Source organism: Ictidomys tridecemlineatus, chromosome 1, assembly GCF_052094955.1.
Source record: "Ictidomys tridecemlineatus isolate mIctTri1 chromosome 1, mIctTri1.hap1, whole genome shotgun sequence".
In the NCBI taxonomy this organism is placed as follows: Eukaryota; Metazoa; Chordata; class Mammalia; order Rodentia; family Sciuridae; genus Ictidomys; species Ictidomys tridecemlineatus.
Window position 1 is genome coordinate 122,316,138 of NC_135477.1, and position 19,262 is coordinate 122,335,399.

A 19,262-nucleotide genomic window follows, 5' to 3' on the forward strand; every position below is an offset into this window, starting at 1 on the left:
TCGATGTTGAACATCTGTCAGGCGTTTACTGACCATGTACATATCTTCATTAGGAAAGTACCTAATCAGATCCTTTGTCCATTTTTCTATTGTTCAGTTGCTAGAGTTCTTTAGATGTTTTAGATAACTAATTTTTATTAGATATATGATTTGCAAATATTTTCTGTGGTTTGTCTTTTCACTTTCTTGGTGTTGTCCTTTGAAGCACAAAGTTTTTAATTTTGATAAATCCACTCTATCTATTTTTTTTTCCTTTTATTGCTTGTGCTTTTTGTGTCCTGTAAAAGAAACTACTGCCTGTTGGGCACAGTGGCTCACACCTGATATCCCAGCAAGTTGGGAGGCTGAAGCAGAAGGACAAGTTCAAGGACAGCCTCAGAATTTAGCAAGAGTCTGTCTCAAAATAAAAAAAAAAAAAATACAGGTTGGGAGTGTAGCTCAGTGGTAAAGCATTTGCCTAGTTTGCACAAAATCCTCTGGTCAATCACCATCACTGCCTAAATAAAAAATAAACAAACAAATAAATAAATAAATAAATAAGGCTGGGGATGTAGCTCAGCATAAAAGTTCAATCCTCAGTACTTCAAAGGAAAAAAGAACTTTTGCTTAATCCAAGTTCATAAACACTTATTATATTTTTCTAATAATTTTAAATGTCCTCACATTTAGACCTTTGATTCATTTTTAGTTTTTATATTATAGAATGAGATAGGAAGCATGCAATTTTAACTCCTGCTCATATCTAAATAATCATGTGGCCTTTGTTAAGTTGTTGAATCTGAATCTCAATTTTCTCCTTTGTAAAGTGAGAATAACAAATGATACTTAAATCAAAAAAGTTTAAATGTGGAGAAAATGTACATAAAACCATACGATGCTTGAAGCATTCAACTGCTTAATAAATGTGGTAGTTAGCACTGTAATGAGCAACAAGTCAATGCTTTCATACTGCAGGTGCGAGAAAGATGGGCAGCTATTCTCAGAAGGTAGTTGGGTGGGTGGGAGGCTTGCCTAGTCCTCCTGGAGGCGCAGGTCTAGTATTGCTATGGGACTCTACCCCAAGTGGACCAGGGACTGGAGTTCATGTCAAGGAATTGGTAAACATTCTAATTCACGGCCCCCAACCACAACTACTGAAAGGAGTCCCCTAACTAAGATGTCCCCCGAACCTGCATTTGTATCGACTCTAGAAGCACACGAGGTGGTGGTGGGAACGGCTGGCTCGCCTGCAGCGCCGCCTATGGCCTGCGGAGGGCGCACAGGAAACCGGGACGGTCCCGGAGGCTGCGCAGAGCAGTCCCCACGCCGGCTGCCGCCCTGCCGTATCCGCCCCGCTCAGCTGACAGCTCTAAAAACGGAAGAGGCGGTGCGCTGGTTGAGCTGGGCGTCTCTAGGCCTGGCCGGCGAGTGGTGGTGCGGGGGCCCCGGGCAAGGGCGGAGAGCGGAACTATCGGGCCCGGCACGGCGGGGCGGCCGGAAGGTACGGAGGGGACCGCGCTCTGGGCGCGCGAGGCAGAGACTGGTGGCCGGGCCGGGCCTGTTCAGCCGGCCCGAGGCTCGCAGACCTGGGACCCGGCAGCCTGGCCCGGCGCCCACTGGGACGCTTAGGAAGAGGAAGGTCCAGGCCCTGCTCCTTCGGGACGCCCTGGGCGGGCCCTCTCCGCGCCCGGCCACACAGCGCGCTCTTTTTCTGGCCCTGGGCAGGCAGCTCGGCTTGGGCCTGCCTCGGGTAGTTGCTGAGTTGCACAAACAGCTCTGCACGCCGGGTGGCCCGCAGTGGACACCGGCAGCGACCCGCTGAGCCCGGAGCGGGGCTGGCTGCAGGGCTGGAGTCTGCACGCTGTGACCTGGAAGAATGAGTAGCATTTTTGAGGCTGTAGGGAAAGCCGGCGGAGGAGGGGCTTCCCTCACTACTGTAGCGGTTTCCGGTTTGCCACAACTAATATTAAACTTTGAATTATCTCTTGTCTGTTGGCGCCAGGGTTTCTTGTTGCTCCCGTGTTACAGATGAAGAAATCGGGCGTTGTGAATCCAGATTTAGTTCTTTAGTAACTGTGTGATCTTGGGCCAGAAAGTCAACCTACGCTGTCATTTTTCTTATTTGTGTAATGGATATAGTAATAGGACTTGCTTCATGTGGTTGTGGAACTCAGCATCAGTTAATGCATTGAAAGGGCTTAGCACAACGCCTGACACGGTGAGAGTTCACTGATTGTTACTGTTCTTAATGTTATTGTGACGACTGACCCAACTTCCTGCTTCTAGTGGGATGTGGCAGGGTGGTCACTGAACACCATGCCCCTAGATCCCCTAGTTCCAGTACACTGCGTATCACCCCGATCCATTTATAATTTTCCAGTGTTTAATGCAAAGCACTACTAGATGACGAGAATAATACACAGATGAAAGATTTGGTCTTCTCCCTTTACAGACTAGTAGGAGAGGAAGTGCAAATTCATCAGCTACTGTAACATCAGGTGGGATGTGACAATGTCATAATATTTGCATTTTAAAGAAAGACATGGTGTCTGGAAAGTGCTGAGTGGAATAAGGGCTTTTGGATTGGGCCTCGGATGATGAGGGGATGGAATCAGTAGAAAATGGAATTTAGGGACCAGAATTAGGGAATTAGGGCCCACTGGCAACTTAAGCAGCTGAAGTCTAGTGTGCTAGGTCATGAGAACTGTTGAAGGGAAGTACAGGTTTTCAGCCCTGACTGCATATTGGAATCACCTGGACAGCTTGGAAAATTAGAGGCCTGATTCAGTTGCCCTTGAGTATAGCCTGGATTTGGGGATTTTCAAAAGTAGCTCCTTAGGAGAGTCTAATGTTCAGACAAGATGGAGACTAGTAACCTAAAACTATAAGCTCATTTTTCATATCATCTATAAATATTTTAATGGAAAGAAACAAAAAGCTTGCTTAATCCTCTTATCACCTGGTAAAATTGTTGAAGATTTAAAAGTCATGCAGAAGGATCCAATATAGTACATAGTAGATGCTCAATAAATGAAAATTGATTCTGAATATTATTCTTGTCACACATCTGAGAATCTGCTTTTTGTTTTTAGTACTGGGGATTGAACCCAGGGAGCTCCTTAACCACAGAGCCACATCACCAGCCCTTTTTATATTTAGGGAAAGGTTCTCACTAAGTTGCTTAGGGGCTTCACTAAGTTATTGAAGCCGGCTTTGAAGTCGTGGTCCTCCTGCCTCAGTCTCATGCACTGAATTAGAGGCATGCATCACCGAAACTGGCTGAGAATCTGGTTTTAAAACTATGGTTTCATACAGTATTTTTCATATAATTTCAGGGTACTCATTGGATTCTCCATAACCCGTCTGTGGAATACACTTCCCTTCTTGTGGACCCCAGTTTAGAAGTCTGACTCTAAAGCATTTAGAATAAAACTTAAAAAGTGTATGTATGCATGTATGTATTCTCTTGTTTTAAAATATTATCCTGCCATCGACATTGAGCTAACCTTGAATGGCGCTGCCAAGGTTAATTCTTGTATAGGAGAAAGGAAAAACTGGAGGGAGGTGGGGATGGGGATTTAAATGAATAGAAGCAGCAGAAGAGGAAGGAAAGAAAAATAAAAAACAAATTTAGGAAGATGTTTGTTATGGGGCATGTATCTTGTCCTTTCATATGACCTTGTGTTCCTCTCTGGGCTGAGTGCAGTGAGATAAGAAGGCCTCTGTCATTGCTGCAGAACACGCAATTGCCCCTTTAACTACCTGATTCAGTCTGTTGTGGGAGAGTAATATGCAGCTGTACATTAGGATTGGCCATATGTTAGGTTGTGTTTGACATAAGTAGTCATAATGAAAATTCAGAACTTAAATTTGGATAGGGTCCTAACACCATCTTTCATATTTCTTTTCTGCAGATGGCAGGATTTCTATAGTATGTCTAATATGAGTCCCACATCTTGGCCTCTTACCCAGCTTCAGCAGTCTCAGCTCCACTGGCTGGAGAATAAATGGGATTTGCACAAATTCCAAACAGAACTGAAATTCAGACTGCAGTGTTAATATCATTTTCTTCTGGTTGTTATTAACAGGTACTAACTGACCTCAAATAGAACATGTCACTGTGTCTTAGATAGGGGATGCAGTTTAAACAGAGCCATTAGCATTTGTTGGAAAAAATATATAACTAGAAAATGGAATATTTTAAATGATTTTGTTTAACTTTTTTGGTGTCACCGTTTTGTGTCATGGTGCTGGGATCAAACCCAGGGCCTTCACACATGCTAGGGCGAGTGCTTTATCACTCAGCTACATCCCCAGCCCTTTTTTTTTTTTTTTTTTTTTTGGTACTGGGGATTGAACTCAGGGCTTCACACATGCTAGGCAAGTTCTATTACTGAGTTACATCACCAGCAACAGTGTCAACTTTTATAATCTATAAAACCAAGTCCTAACCTTTCACTTTTGTACATGTCAATGAAACAAGTTTGTAGTTGAGAGGGAACAACTGTAGTTACATACAACATTTTAATTGACAAGATGGTAATATTTTTGTTTTTATTAAAGTAATTTTATAGATTCTCATTGCATATTTTTCCCATTTAAATTATCTGGAATTTGGTATTCTTTCAGAAATCTATTATTTTGCTGCTTGCTCAGTTGTCTAACTTTCTTATATAGTATCTATGTCTGTAACATTATCTAGAACAGAATTTTCTCATTTGGGAACAATTTTACTCCCCATCTGGAGATATTTTTGAGTGTCACAACTTGGAGGGGGTGCACTATTGGCATCTAGTGGGTAAAGGCCAAGGGATGCTGTTAAATATTCTATAATGCACAACACAGTCTCCTCACAATAAAAGTTTAAAAAGCATATCAGATATTATTTCCAGTCCCTTTGATGAACAAGGTTTTGCTAAGTTCAGTGGATAAGTCAAAGTAGATTGCACTTTGTCCTTTATTTTATTTTTTTGCAATGCTGAGGATTGAACTCAGGATCTCATTCATGATAGGCTGAAATTCTATCACTGAGCTATATTCCCAGCTTTATTTGTTCTTTTGAATTTTTTTTTAAAATCAGTCATGATACCTAACTGATAAGGTCAACAATTGGAAGCACCATAAGCACCCTTTTTAAAAAAGATTTTATTGCAAAGCAAGTAGAATGCTAGATATGGCTGTCATTTTTAGTTTAATAGAAGAGTGAGAGTATTGATTAATCCTTTGCAGTTATTTGTGAGGAACTTTTTGTTTTATGTACTATTAAACTTTTCCCAACTCTGTATAATTTCTATTCTTAACTGATTTGAACGATTATCTTCAATTCTTCAGAACATTAAATGTCGTCAGAAGACCGAGAAGCTCAGGAGGATGAATTGCTGGCCCTGGCGAGTATTTATGATGGAGATGAATTTAGAAAAGCAGAGTCTGTCCAAGGTGGAGAAACCAGGATCTATTTGGATTTGCCACAAAATTTCAAGATATTTGTGAGCGGTTAGTTAATAATATTCTCTTACACAGATTTTTCTAAATAAAGATTATTCTCAAATGTTTAGTGTACTCTATTTGTCATTGTATGTTTCTAGGCATTAGTGATAGATGGTAGTTGTACAGATTTAATGCATGTTTCTATTTTTAAAAAATGGGAGATAAGCAGTTTGCAATTTCATTCTGCCTTTTGACCACTGAATTGAGGCATTATCTTGCATGTTTCATGCATTCTGTCTTCTAACTAGCAGTTTACAGCCCTGAGTCACTGATAGTTTAATGGAGATAATCATAGAGAAAACGAAAGAATATACACGTAAAACTTGGGAAAGCCTTAAAGTACCATGGTGGTTGTTGATACTATTTGGTTTCCAGAATCATTTCAGCTATCATAAACAAGTGACATATCCTGTTACTCTGTGGCTGTTTGCTTCAAAAAGACAAAACTGCTGCTTTTGATACAAACACAGAAGACCTTGATGCATGCTTTCTCAAAATGTTTCTACTCTAGGGATATTGAATAAAGAACAAGTGATTATTTAAATGAAACTTTGGTTGTGAGAGTGTTGTGTGCTTTAACAGGTCTTCAAGCCCGAGATCATTGTGCTGGCACAAACATTCTCAACTGTGATTTGTGGGTATTTGGCACATCCTAGTCTAAGAAAGTCATGGTTGTTTGATAGAAATAAACATCTTTTTCTTTGGATTACATCTTTAATTGTCTTGTTTATAACCAACAACAAAACAAAACATTGATTATTAATGTTAGGAAATGTACTGAGAAGTGTTATGTAATAATATGTTATATGTCTTCATTACACATTTTCATGGTGCTTAGTAGATTTCTTGAGGGCTTAGAAGATTTTTTTTTAAGTGGTGGCTATGAAGTTAAAATTAGGGAATAGAAAGTGCTTTGGGGGAGGGTTTTTATTCCCTCAACTAAAGCATTAGTCTTTCTTGAGCACTGCTCAATAGTAATGGACACTCAAGTGTTGATCAACTGATCCTTTCTAATCTTTGTTTTTGGTTCAGGCAATTCAAATGAGTGTCTCCAGACTAGTGGCTTTGAATACACCATTTGCTTTCTGCCTCCACTTGTGCTGAACTTTGAACTGCCACCAGATTATCCATCCTCCTCCCCACCTTCATTCACACTTAGTGGCAAATGGCTGTCACCAACTCAGGTAGACCCAAAACTTAATTTCTCCTATCCATTTTAGAACCTTACAAAATCATCTTTAAGTGAAGACTACTTTGATGATCTTGAATTCAGTGCATGAAGAACAAATGGCTTTGATTTTGTAATTTTTTTCCCACTTGCCTTCATGAATCCTAATGTTAATGAATTGAAAATGTTTGGTGTTTTAAAAAGGAATGGCAGTAACTGAAGTGATTAATCATGAATTGCAATGGTAATAAGTTTTAATCAAGTATATTGTTTCTTGTCTTACTATTTTTAAATTTAATCTATTGTAATGGAGACTATAAGGTCCTCGTTTTTCATAGATGTTGACATTTTTTTCTTAGTTTTTTAAATCCATTCCTTAAATGAAAGATGTAATTAGGACTGAAAATTGAGCTAAGGTAGCTATAATAAGCGAATTTCTTGAGTAAGTATACCAAGCGATTTTCTTCCTAAAAATCTATATATTAATCAATAATTATTGACTAGTATCATTTAGTTGTAAATGTACACAAATAGAAACGTGTACAGTTCTTGTAGAGATCTCATTAAAGTTTGAGACCTTTTGTTGAGAGCCTTTATTCCCTCTGGGTTATATATTCTTTTCTAGTAACATCCTCAATTCTTTTTTCTTTTCTTAATTATACATAGTTATAGGCCGCAGTGTGATATTTCAACAAATGTAAACTATGTATTAATTAAATCAGGTAATTAGCATTTTCTTCTCTTTATCATTTATGTTTGAAGCCTTCATGCACTTCTTCAACCTGAACTCTTGATAAACATATATTCTGGGACATAATGGATCAATAAGAGCTACTTTTCTCGGTCATGATAAAGATTGATATTTATTAAGACAAAACCTGTCAGAGTTGCTGATCTCAAGGAATAGTTCCTTATATTTTTAAATTTTTTAAGTTTTTAAAGTTATAGATGGACACAATGCTTTATTTATTTTTATGTGATGCTGAGAATCAAACTCAGAGCCTCATATGTACTAGGCAAGCGCTAAACCACTGAGCCATGACCCCAGCCCTAGCTCCTTAGTTTTTAAACATATAATTTTCATTTCCCCACCCACCAGTCTAATCTTTTAGATGAAAGTGCTTTTGCAAAATTGAGATTATGGTTTTGAAAAAATTAACTCTATAAAAGATAATACATGTAGAATAAAAAGGTATATTACTTTGCATTGTAGTATCTGTACCAGAGCCAGTACATGCAAGACAGCTGAGTGTTTGCCCAGGAAGATAAAGACTATTGGACATTTAGATCACTGATAGATGACCAGATTATTGTAGATATTTGTAGTTTCATTTCTCCAGAGAGCTCTTGATATTTGACTTTCATGCATTTATGCATGTACACACATGCAAACAGGATAGGTTAACTGTCTAGTGGTAGTTTCAGATTCTAGCATACTTAATGCTGACCTGTTGGGGGCTGCAGAGGAGGAGGATTGTTCATTTTTTGTTTTACAGCTAAAATTATAGTATGATTCTTTATCAAATTCTTATGTATATAATTGACATTTTAGATGGTCTCTTAGATTCTTTTATGATTCATTTCTCATTTGTTGCTGCACCCTGACTCCATGGCATTATGAATTTACCTATTGATAGTGAAGTTGACACATGGACCTGTTGTTATTCATTGAATTGGGGTGGGTAGATAGGATTCAAGAAGTGGATTTAGTTTTCTGGTATTTCCATTATTCTTCCTCCAATGTAAACACACATAGTCTCTCTCTTGCTCTTTTCCACTGTCTTCCCCTTTCCCTTTCACATTATCATTAACATGCATCCCTGTCTTTTGAGAAGAGACTGGAGAAGAAAAAGGGATGGCCAAAGAATGGGTTTTTTATTGGACTTGGTCACTCACACAGCATTCAGAGCTTCCCTTTTAAGTATTTATTACATTTTACAGATGTTAGCACATTTCTCCAAAGCATGAGTGATATTATAAGCATCTTCAAGCAAATGTGAAATAGTATTAGTTGTCCAATCTTATCTCACCAATAAGTGTATAAGATTTTACCTGTATGGGGTTTAGTCAGTAGCACTGTGCAGAGCAAAGAACAGAAAATGTGGTCCTTTTTGACTTGTTTAAATTTATAACATTTGTTTGCCATCTGGAAGGCTTATTTTTGAGTGTTTACCTAAAAAAGGAAAAGCAGCTTATAATTCCTGAGCTCTACTTACAAATATTTTACGTTTTTAATGGAAAATCCTCTTATATTTGCCTTTCAAATTGAACAGACCATTTTTTAAAGAGAAAAAGACAAAATAGTTTAACTTTGGTTGCTTAGTTTAGAAAGCGTAAACTTACTCTATGGCAGCCAAACCATATTGAGGGCTTGTAGTTATGTCCAAGGTCAGTATCAGTCACTTCCCTCTATTAATCAGGATCTGATGTAAGCCCAGATTGCATAATTAAAAGTAGCTTGTAAATCTGAAAAACAAGCTCTAAGGTTGAAGTCTGCTAGTAAATCCTTCAGATGAGTTGACTTTTTGAGAGGACTTAAAGTTAGAATAAACTTTAAAACTTGGGTGGTATTTTTATTTTCTAAATTTATTCTCTATCTGACATATGAAAGCATAAAGATTTATTGTATTTATGGGATATGTGATATTTTAATGCATGCATTATGTATGTTTACATTACATACCTACATATATAAGTTTAAGTTGGGGTAAATATCTGTCTTCTCGAGTATTTATAATTTATGATGAAAATATTTAACATCCTTCCTTTTTTCTTTATAAATATTTTTGTTATCTGTAGTCACTTTACTGTGCAATAGCACCCAGAATTTTTTTGCTCCTATATAACTGTAACTTTGTACCTATTAATCAACTTTTCCCCAGTCTTCCTTCTCCTTTTTTTCTCCCCAGCTTCTGGTAGCAACCATTATACTCTCCACTTCTATGAGATTAACTTTTCTGTATTCCAAATATGATCGAGATCATGTAGTACTTGTCTTTCGGTACCTGTCTTATTCCACTTAATGATTTCCAGTTATATGGTTGGAGATTCTTTTATGTCTGAATAGTATTCTGTTATATAAGTGAACTACATTTTCCTTATCCACTCATCCATTGATGATTGTTTAGTCCACTTCTTGGCTATGGTAAATAGTGCTGCAATTAATATGGGAGTGAAGATACTCCCATATCTCTTTGACATACTGATTTTATTTTCTTTGGATATGTACCCAGTAGTGGGATTACTGGATCAGATTATAATTCTGTGTTTAATTTTTGAGAAACCGCCATACTGTTTTCCATATTGGCTGTACTAGTTTACTTTCTCACCAACAGTGTGCAAGGGTTCACTTTTCTCCACATCCTTGTCAGCACTTGTTTTTTATAACTGTGCTTGCTGGAATGAGGTGATATTCTGATTTTGGTTTGCACTTCCCCTGATTAGTCATGTTGAACGTTTTTTAATATACCTTATTAGCTATTTGTATTTCTTTTTTTGAGAAATATCTACTTAGGTCTATTCCTCTCTGCTCCTCCACTAGTCTTTTTGCAGTGCTGGGGATTGAAACCAGGGCCTTGTGCATGCTAAATTAGCACTCTTATCCCAGAGCTATACCTCTAGTCTCCTATTGCCCAGATTACTTAAATCAAGTTACTTATTGGGGATTTTTTGTTTTGTTTGTTTTTGCTATTGAGTTTTTGGAGTTTCTTATATATTCTGGATCAACCCTTGTCAGATGTATACATTACAAATACTTTCACCATACTATTGGTTGTCTCCTAATTTGATGATTATTTCCTTTGCTGTACACAAGCTTTTTAGTTTGCAGTAATCTCATTTGTTCATTTTTGCTTTTGTTTCCTAAGCTTTTAGGGTCTTATCCAAAAAGGCCCTGCTCATTCCAGTGGTCTGAAGCATTTCTCTTATGTTTTCTGTAGTAGTTTCATAGTTGTAGGTGTTACATTTATGGTTTTAGTTTTTTAAACTGGTGAGAGATAAGAGTCTGTTTTTATCCTTCTGCATGTAAATGTTCAATTTTGCTATTACTGTTTATTTTATTTTAATGCATTTTTAGTTGTAGATGAATGCAATCTTTTTATTTATTTATTTTATATGGTGCTAAGGATCAAATCCAGTGCTTCACATGTGCTAGGCAAGTGCTCTACTACTGAGCTACAACTTCAGCCCTGCCGTCATCATTTATTGAAAAGATTATTCTTTCTTGAATGATTTTGCTTTGTGGTGCTGTGGATCAAACCTGGGGCCTCAGGCTTGCTAGGCAAGCCCTCTACCACTGAGCCACATCCCCAGTCCTGGATGATATTTTTTAACTGTTCTTTTTCTAACCATAATTCCAGAATACCTACAGGGCTAGGATTCCCAAAAGAAAAGAATTAGTTTGTTGTAGAACTAGATCTCTTTCTTCTGCATAAAGGTATAAAGTAATACTAAAACCAAAATCAAAGAATAAAAAAAAAAAATCCTTCATTTCAGCTGAAAATGTAAATCTTGTTTACATCATATGGAATTTTGCCATTTCTCCTGTTTTCCTGGTACTTCTAACTTAGGACTTGGTATTCTGTTGTGGCTCATGTTGCTGAATATGAGTGCTTCAATAAGAATGTTTATACTGTTCTGTAGCACAGTTTATCATAGCAATAAAAATTATGTTAGGAAGTGTGAGGGCCTAACATACAAGTTAAAAATATTCCAAGAGATATCAAAGAATTGATAGCAGCTTCTTCTTTCCAAACTCAATAGCATTTTCATGTGCTTTTTCCTAGCTCTCTGCTCTCTGCAAGCACTTAGACAACCTGTGGGAAGAGCACCGAGGCAGCGTGGTCCTGTTTGCCTGGATGCAGTTTCTTAAGGAAGACACCCTAGCATACCTGAACATTGTCTCTCCTTTTGAGCTCAAGATGGGCTCTCAGAAAAAAGTGCAGAGAAGGACGGCTCAGGCCTCTTCCAATACAGAACTAGAGTTTGGAGGAGCTACTGGATCTGATGTAGACCAAGAGGAAGTTGTGGATGAAAGAGCTGTACAGGATGTGGAATCATTGTCAAGTCTGATCCAGGAAATCTTGGACTTTGATCAAGCTCAGCAGATGAAATGCTTTAATAGTAAATTGTTCCTGTGCAATATTTGTTTCTGTGAGAAGTTGGGTAGTGAGTGCATGTACTTCTTGGAATGTAGGCATGTGTACTGTAAAGCCTGTCTGAAGGACTACTTTGAAATCCAGATAAAAGATGGCCAAGTCCAATGCCTCAATTGCCCAGAACCAAAGTGTCCTTCAGTGGCCACTCCTGGTCAGGTAACTTGACTTTGCTAATGGTTGCCTCCTAATTATCTTTCACAGAAGGAGACTTATTCTCAGGGACTTCCTTGATAGCTCATGGGGCAATCTAAGGCCTTGGAACAAGCACACAGGTTGTTTCACTGTATCCACTAAGAATGCTATATAGTTTGGCCAGGCACAATGGCACACACCAGCAACCCAGCTGAGGCAGGCAGATCACAAGTCCAAGGCCAGCCTTAGCAACTTAGCAACACTCTGTTTTAAAATTTTTAAAAAGGGCTGTGGATGTGGGGATAGAGCTCAGTGATAAATCACCATTGGGTTCAATCCCTAGTATTGTGGGGAGCGGAAAAGCTGTTATGGTCTTAATCTATCATTTAAGAAAATGTAAATGCTACCTTTTTTGGCCTTGGAATGGGCAGTCTTAGACAAGGAGAAGTGTTCAAGGAATTATGAAGTAATTCATAATTGTTTACTTTGTGTATCTGCTAGGATTCTATCAACCTTGGAATCACTAGCCTTTACTGGGGTGAGATTGGGATCTGAAGGGGACATCCTTTGGAACCATTCATAGACTTTAGCATAAGTCATTCTACTTGTTTTTATTTTCTTTGTTTTTAAAATAAAATTTTAAGGCATAATTTTATTTACAATAAGAGATACGCATTTAAATTGTATGGTTTGATTAGTTTTGACAAATGTGTAGATCCATGCTACCACCATTCAGTCAAGATAGAGACCATTGCCTATTTGGTTTATTCTGAAGGAGGATAGAGGTTTCAATTTCTGTGCCCATCTAATTTATACCAGCATTCTAAGAATCTCCTCGGGATCAGAACTGGTTAAGGAATTATTAAACCTATGGTGTTTTATATTTCCCTTCAGGTCAAAGAGCTAGTGGAAGCAGAGTTATTTGCCCGTTATGACCGCCTTCTCCTCCAGTCCACCTTGGACCTGATGGCAGATGTTGTATACTGTCCCCGCCCATGCTGCCAGCTGCCTGTGATGCAGGAGCCTGGCTGTACCATGGGCATCTGCTCCAGCTGCAATTTTGCCTTCTGTACCTTGTGTAGGTTGACCTATCATGGGGTCTCTCCATGTAAGGTAACTGCAGGTATGTTGTAACTGTGAATTCAGGCCCCGTATCCTTTACCCCTTCTCCACCAAGGCTGTATGGCTTCAATTCTTTTATATTTAGAAGTATTCATCCGATATATCTTTCTGTGTCAGTTACTGCCCTGGGCTCTAGGCATATAGCAGTGACCAGAGAGACAAAATTTCTGCCTTCGTGGAACTTACATTCTAGTGGGAGTAACAGGCAAACAAAATAAAAAAGGATATTAGGTAATGGTAGGTGCTAAGGGCAAAAAAGAAAGCAGAGGCAGGATATGAAATGTTTCAGTCAAAGATTATGGCCATTTATTTAAAAGATTTTTAGCATTCAAAGTAGTATAAAAGTTTATTTTCTATTTCACTTTCTAGAGAAATTAATAGATTTACGAAATGAGTACCTGCAAGCAGATGAAGCTAATAAAAGATTTTTGGAACAGAGGTATGGTAAGAGGGTGATTCAGAAGGCCCTGGAAGAAATGGAAAGTAAAGAGTGGCTGGAAAAGAACTCAAAGAGTTGCCCATGTTGTGGGACTCCCATACAGGTGAATGTTTTGTATCAGACTTGGAGGCAAACAGATTTGAAAACATATCATCATTATTATTAGTCAATTTTATGAGTTAATAAACAAATACAATTTAGTATTTACTAAGCTTTCTTACTTAGAAAATGCAAAATTGACTATTAACAATGTTATTGACTTTGTTTTATTATTTTTGCAGTATTAGGTATTAAACCAAAGACCTTGTGTATACTTTTTAAAAAATATTTATTTTTTAGTTATAGATGAACACAATATCTTTATTTTATTTTTTATGTGGTGCTGAGGATCGAACCCAGTGTCTCACTCATTATAGGCGAGCGCTGATCCACAACCCCAGCCCCGACCTTGTGTATACTAAGCAAGTGTTGTACCACTGGGCTACGTTCCCAGCCCTATTTTTAATTTATTTTGAGACTGGGTATTGCTAAGTTGCTCAGGTTGGCCTTCAATTTGTAATCCTCCTGCCTCAGATTTCCCAGTAGCTGCACTTATAGCAATGCACTTCCACTGAGTTTGTTATTGACCTGAAACGTATGTAGACTTCTCTTTCACAGTGCTTTCTTGTAGAGACAATTGTTCTCACAGTATATCCACCTCAGAATTGAATGGGTTATGCTTTAGTCCATTTTATCTTGCTAATTTACCCCAGATTGGATACATTATAAAGAAAAGAGTTATTTTGGCTTAGGTTCTGGTCTAACGTTGAGGGGCCTTCTTTTTGGCAAAGTCCCAAGACCGTTACAGAACATCATATAGCAAGAGATAGGGAGTGTATGTTTCCTGTAGTCTCTTATAATTTCATCAGTTTCTAATAAGTCTCCCCGCCATGACTTTAATCCTAATCTTCTCTCAAAGGCCCACCTCTAATACCATAGTCAGATTAAGTTTCCACAATGGGAATTAAACTCCAACATGAGTTTTGGAGGGTACAAACCTTATTCAAACTGTAGCTAGTTAGAGGAGGACATACTGGAGATACAGTCAACTAACTACCTCTGAACTTTTAAAAAATCATATCTGACTGGGTATGGTGCACATGCTTGTAATCCCAGTTATTCAGGAGGCTGAGGCAGGAGGATCTCAAGTTTGAGGTCAGCCTTGGCAACTTAGTGAGATGCTGTCTTAAAATAAAAATAAATAATAGGTAAAGCATAACTCATTCAATTCTGAGGTGGATAAACTGTGAGAACAATTGTCTCTATAAGAAAGCACTGTGAAAAGGGATAGGGATGCATTTCAGTGGTTGAGGGTCCCTGGGTTCTACCCTCATATTACCCCCCCCCCCAAAAAAAAAAATCATCATCTGGCCAGGCATACTGGCACCTGCTACTTGAGGCTGATGCAGGAGGAGTGCAAGTTTTGAGTCCAGCCTGGGCAATTTAGCATTACCTTGTCTCAAAATGAGATAAAGGACCAGGGCTATAATGCAGTGGAAGAGCCAGGAGCAGTGGCTCAGGTCTGTAATCCCAACAGCTCAGAACACTGAGGCAGGAGGATTGCAAGTTCAAAGCCAGCCTTAGCAATTTAGCAAGGCCCTTTCTCAAAATAAACAAGGGTGGAGGATGTTGCTCAGTGGTTAAGCACTTCTGGATTCAATCTCTGGTACCAAAAAAATAAAAACATTAAAAAGTCAGTGAGGGCTGGGGATGTGGCTCAAGCCAGTAACACGTTTGCCTGGTACGCGCAGGGCGCTGGGTTTGATCCTCAGCACTACATAAAATAAAATAAAGATGTTGTGTCCTCTGAGAACTAAAAAAAAAAAAACGTCAATGATAGTGCACTTGCCTGGTATGTGTGCAGCCCTGAGTTCAATCCCCAGTACAGGAGGGAAGAATGTCACATCTTATTCCTCAAAACTGCCCAGGAAAGCAACATACCCATTTAACAAGTATATACTTAGAAAGTAGAGAAATTTTTTTCTATTAATCTGAGTCAAATAATTAGAAAAATCTGTTATTTCTTGCCAAAATTTTAACCTTTTAAAGTCAAAATATAACTACTGTTCCAGTCCTTTATATCTGAACTGAACCTAGTGGTGATTCTCTAGTTAATATTGATGGTGTTACATATTCTCCAGTTTCGGTTTATATGTGTGTGTGTGTGTGTGTGTGTGTGTGTGTGTGTGTGTGTGTGTGTGTGTGTTTTTATACACCCACACATAGGAACCTGGCATTATATTTGATCACTTCTGATATGCCTTAGCCCTAGAATAGGTTGGAAGACTTGATACCAAATATTTACTTAGGTTTATGTAAAAATTTAAAACTTAAACATTTAATCTAAACATTTTAATGTTAATCTATAATATCGTCATATATATGGTCATATGTAACTACATCTATAGTCATATGTTTGGTTTGTATCTACCATTTATCAGAAAAGATATGTGAGACACTGGGTTCGATTCTTAGCATCATATATAAAAAAATAAAATAAAGATCCATTGACAACTAAAAATATTTTTAAAAAACACGATTTTGCTAAGTATCTATTTGTAGAATACCTACTAGATATTTTCTATATTTTACTTGTAATGCAAAATTATAAGCATTAAATAGTTGTGTGTTACCTGTATATTTCAATTCTATATGAAAACGGGGAGAAAACTAGAATTTTATATGGAATCTTTTTGGCATTTGTTTTTCACTTTTGCTTTTACATCCTTGATAATGTTCTTTTTGTCCTTCCCACCAGAAGTTAGATGGATGTAACAAGATGACATGTACTGGCTGTATGCAATATTTCTGCTGGATTTGCATGGGTTCTCTATCTAGAGCAAACCCTTACAAACATTTTACTGATCCCGATTCCCCATGTTTTAACAGGTATGTATACACAGAATCCATAGATTTAGCAGCACCTTTTTGATACCTGATTTGTAGACTACAAATCGAATGTTTTACTTATGTACTCGAACTTAGGGAATTCTACTACATTTTCCAAATGTTTATATTAGTTTCTTGAAACTGAGTTTAATAATGAGAATATACACTGTCTGAAAATTCTTTACTTTTTTTCCTCTCAGTTTTGTTGTTGTTGTTGTCTGTCTGTGCTCAGGATTGAACCCAGGGCCTTGTACATTATAGGCAAGCACTCTGTCACTAAACCACACCACACCCCCAGCCCTTTTTATTTTATTTTAAGATAGGATAAATTGATGAGGCTGGCCTTAAACTTGTGATCCTCATGCCTCGGCCTGCTGAGTAGCTGGGATTATAGATATGTACCACCACAAGTAGCTAAAAGAACTATTCTTATTAACTTTAAGGCAGCTTGCTGAGAGGGACCCAGATGTCAGCCCTCCTCTATGGAGAGATTAAAAAGAAGAAAAGATATACACAGATGTTATTAAAACAGTACAGAAAGTGTTTTTGAGAGGAGAAAAAACATTACATTTAATTTTATTGAAGTGCTTAAATATGTACCTTATTTTATGCTTCCAGGTTGTTCCATGCTGTGGATGTTAATGGAGATATTTGGGAAGATGAGATTGAAGACTAGTTAACTCTTTCTGCTCATAATATGGAAATGGAATGGTTTTCCCTAATCTTGTCAAGTGTACAAAGTAACTTTGCAGGATATTTAGGGTACCATGCATTCATAGAAGATAAGGAAGAGCAAGGTTTATATTTTCATTTGGTACTACTGATTATGGCACCTTCATACATTTTTCCATGTATCATAAATTGATAAAATTATAAGCCAAAGGTTCAGAAAATGAAAATTACAGAATATTAAATAATATAATATGCCCAAAGCTCTTTTTAACTAAAAAGTAAATATTTATTTTCTTCCCCAAGCTTTAGGTAAGGAGAAGGGTCAGGAATTAAACATATAGACCTGTCTCCAAGGAGCATCCCTCTGAGACATTCTGTTGGAGCCCACTCAGTACTCCTAACAGCTGGGGTGGGTAGAAGCCTTATTAAAATCATACTGAGAGCCTGATCCCATTCACTCCACATTACTCACATTCCTTCCAACTGAAATTTCTGCTAAGTTCTCTTTGGAGGAAGCTTTTTGCTCTATGACTGGATGGTGCAGTGTTATTTTGATTGATGCTTTTTAGAATTTAGAAATTTATAATAATTTAAGAAATATTTTTCAGTACCACAAACACTGTGGGTGGCTTGATATTTATGAGTGATATATATATAGTTCACTGATTTTGAGCCAAATCTATAATGTAATGAAACTGATGTGGGAGAATTTCCGCCCTATTCTACTTTCCTGGGCAGTAGAGCTTAGATTTACCTTTTTGTTCTACATTTTCTCCTTTTACCCTCCCCCTGCCTTCTGTTGCAAGGACAGTTTTAATATTAATTCCAGCAGCACACATTTTCCTCTGCAGAAACAAGAGAAAGCCTAATGTATTCTCAAGCTGAACAAGCTGAATGTTCTTTAATTATCTGGTGTTTGAACCTATATACATTACTGTAGTTCCAGCCCTAACCTGAGTTCTTTTTAAAGGTCTTCTCTAATGAGCTATGGGAATTTGGCTTTTTTGCAACAGCAGTGCTTTGGGTGATAATTTTGGCTTGATACCTAGATTCCTATTTCTGGATTTTGTTGGCTTTTTGGAAAATTGTTTTTCCTTATGGTTTGGTGAGTGGCTTAGCAAATTAAATTTTTTTTTTTTAAAAAGAGGGATAGAAGAATTCAGTTGCAGCTTGTGAACATGTTTTTGCTTCTACCTTGTCATTGAAAATTGAGGAATCACTTTTAACTGTTTTAGGTGTGTATGTCCAAAAAGTCAGCAAGTGTGTTTCTGGATTGTCAATGAGGATGCTTAATCTTAAAAATAAAAATAGTTTTTAAAAATCATCTTATAATTAGAACATAATTTGTTCTGCTGTTTGTTCTATCATCGAGGAAACTGATCACATGGTAAAACTATTATAACTTTTTACTTTTTTGGTGCTAGAGACTGAACCCAGGACCTCAAGCATGCTTAGCATGCACTTTGTCCCTGAGCTACACCTGTATCCAAGGGGTCATAAAACCCTGTACCCAGGTATAGCTCTTAAAGTGAGAAAAAGAAAGTCCTGAATGGAATTTTCTTTTCTTATCTGGGCTTGTGACTGAGCCTAGATTTTAAGGCTCATGTTTGTTTAAACAGCTATGTTTTATGGACTTTCATTTAACACATTTTATATGAGAACTGAAGTTAAAGAATAAGTTGGTGATAAGAAATGGAAATTGACAAATGATTATTCATAATACCTAAGAAAAGTGATTGAATAATTTGGAATTTTTTAGTAGTAGCCACTCAGAAATTCTAGTTCATAAACTGGTTGATATTTGCTACCGATCATTTTATTTTAAGCTGTTGTATATTGATGATATCATAGATATAGGAAAGAAGTCTTCATAGTACAGTTTTGTGAAAGAAATGGAAGGATATTTTTCTTCTTTTATGATTTTTAAAAACCTAACACAGGTATTTATTAACCTGAATGTTTTCTTTCTTCCTTTCTTAGGTACAAAATATTCATCCCTTAATTTTATCAAAGAACTTAAGGCTTATAAAGCCTTATTTTTTACCCATATTTTTTAGTGATGCATCATAATTATACATAATGGTGGGATTTGTTGTTACATAGTAAAGCCGTATTTTTTTAATTTAAAAAATTTTTTAGTTGTAGATGGACACAATATCTTTATTTTATTTATTTATTT

General features: G+C 37.3%; 1 protein-coding gene across 7 annotated transcripts; it reads left to right on the plus strand.

Moving 5' to 3' along the window:
- The first annotated feature begins 1,308 nt into the window (after positions 1-1,308).
- On the plus strand, positions 1,309-18,407 carry Rnf14 (ring finger protein 14). 7 transcript variants are annotated; one of them, XM_040272328.2, is made up of 10 exons: positions 1,310-1,480; positions 3,315-3,433; positions 3,894-4,067; positions 5,311-5,472; positions 6,499-6,650; positions 11,419-11,946; positions 12,817-13,045; positions 13,414-13,586; positions 16,281-16,411; positions 17,030-18,407. In XM_040272328.2, exons 4-10 carry the CDS (start codon positions 5,319-5,321, stop codon positions 17,085-17,087), a joined length of 1,425 nt encoding a protein of 474 aa, XP_040128262.1. In that variant the 5' UTR covers positions 1,310-1,480; positions 3,315-3,433; positions 3,894-4,067; positions 5,311-5,318; the 3' UTR covers positions 17,088-18,407. The 7 variants fall into 7 exon arrangements, with proteins under 7 accessions (XP_040128263.1, XP_040128262.1, XP_013213617.1 ...); XM_013358163.4 differs by having other exon boundaries at positions 3,315-3,421; XM_013358165.4 differs by lacking the exon at positions 1,310-1,480 and adding an exon at positions 1,487-2,197.
- The last annotated feature ends 855 nt before the right edge of the window (positions 18,408-19,262 follow it).

Bases quoted from the DNA above. Each gene is read 5' to 3' on its own strand.
- Rnf14 (XM_040272329.2), top strand. From the start codon at position 5,319: ATGTCGTCAGAAGACCGAGAAGCTCAGGAGGATGAATTGCTGGCCCTG. The intron at 11,947-12,816 runs GTAACTTGACTT...ATTTCCCTTCAG, and splicing joins CAGTGGCCACTCCTGGTCAG to GTCAAAGAGCTAGTGGAAGC. The intron at 13,587-16,280 runs GTGAATGTTTTG...CCTTCCCACCAG, and splicing joins GTTGTGGGACTCCCATACAG to AAGTTAGATGGATGTAACAA.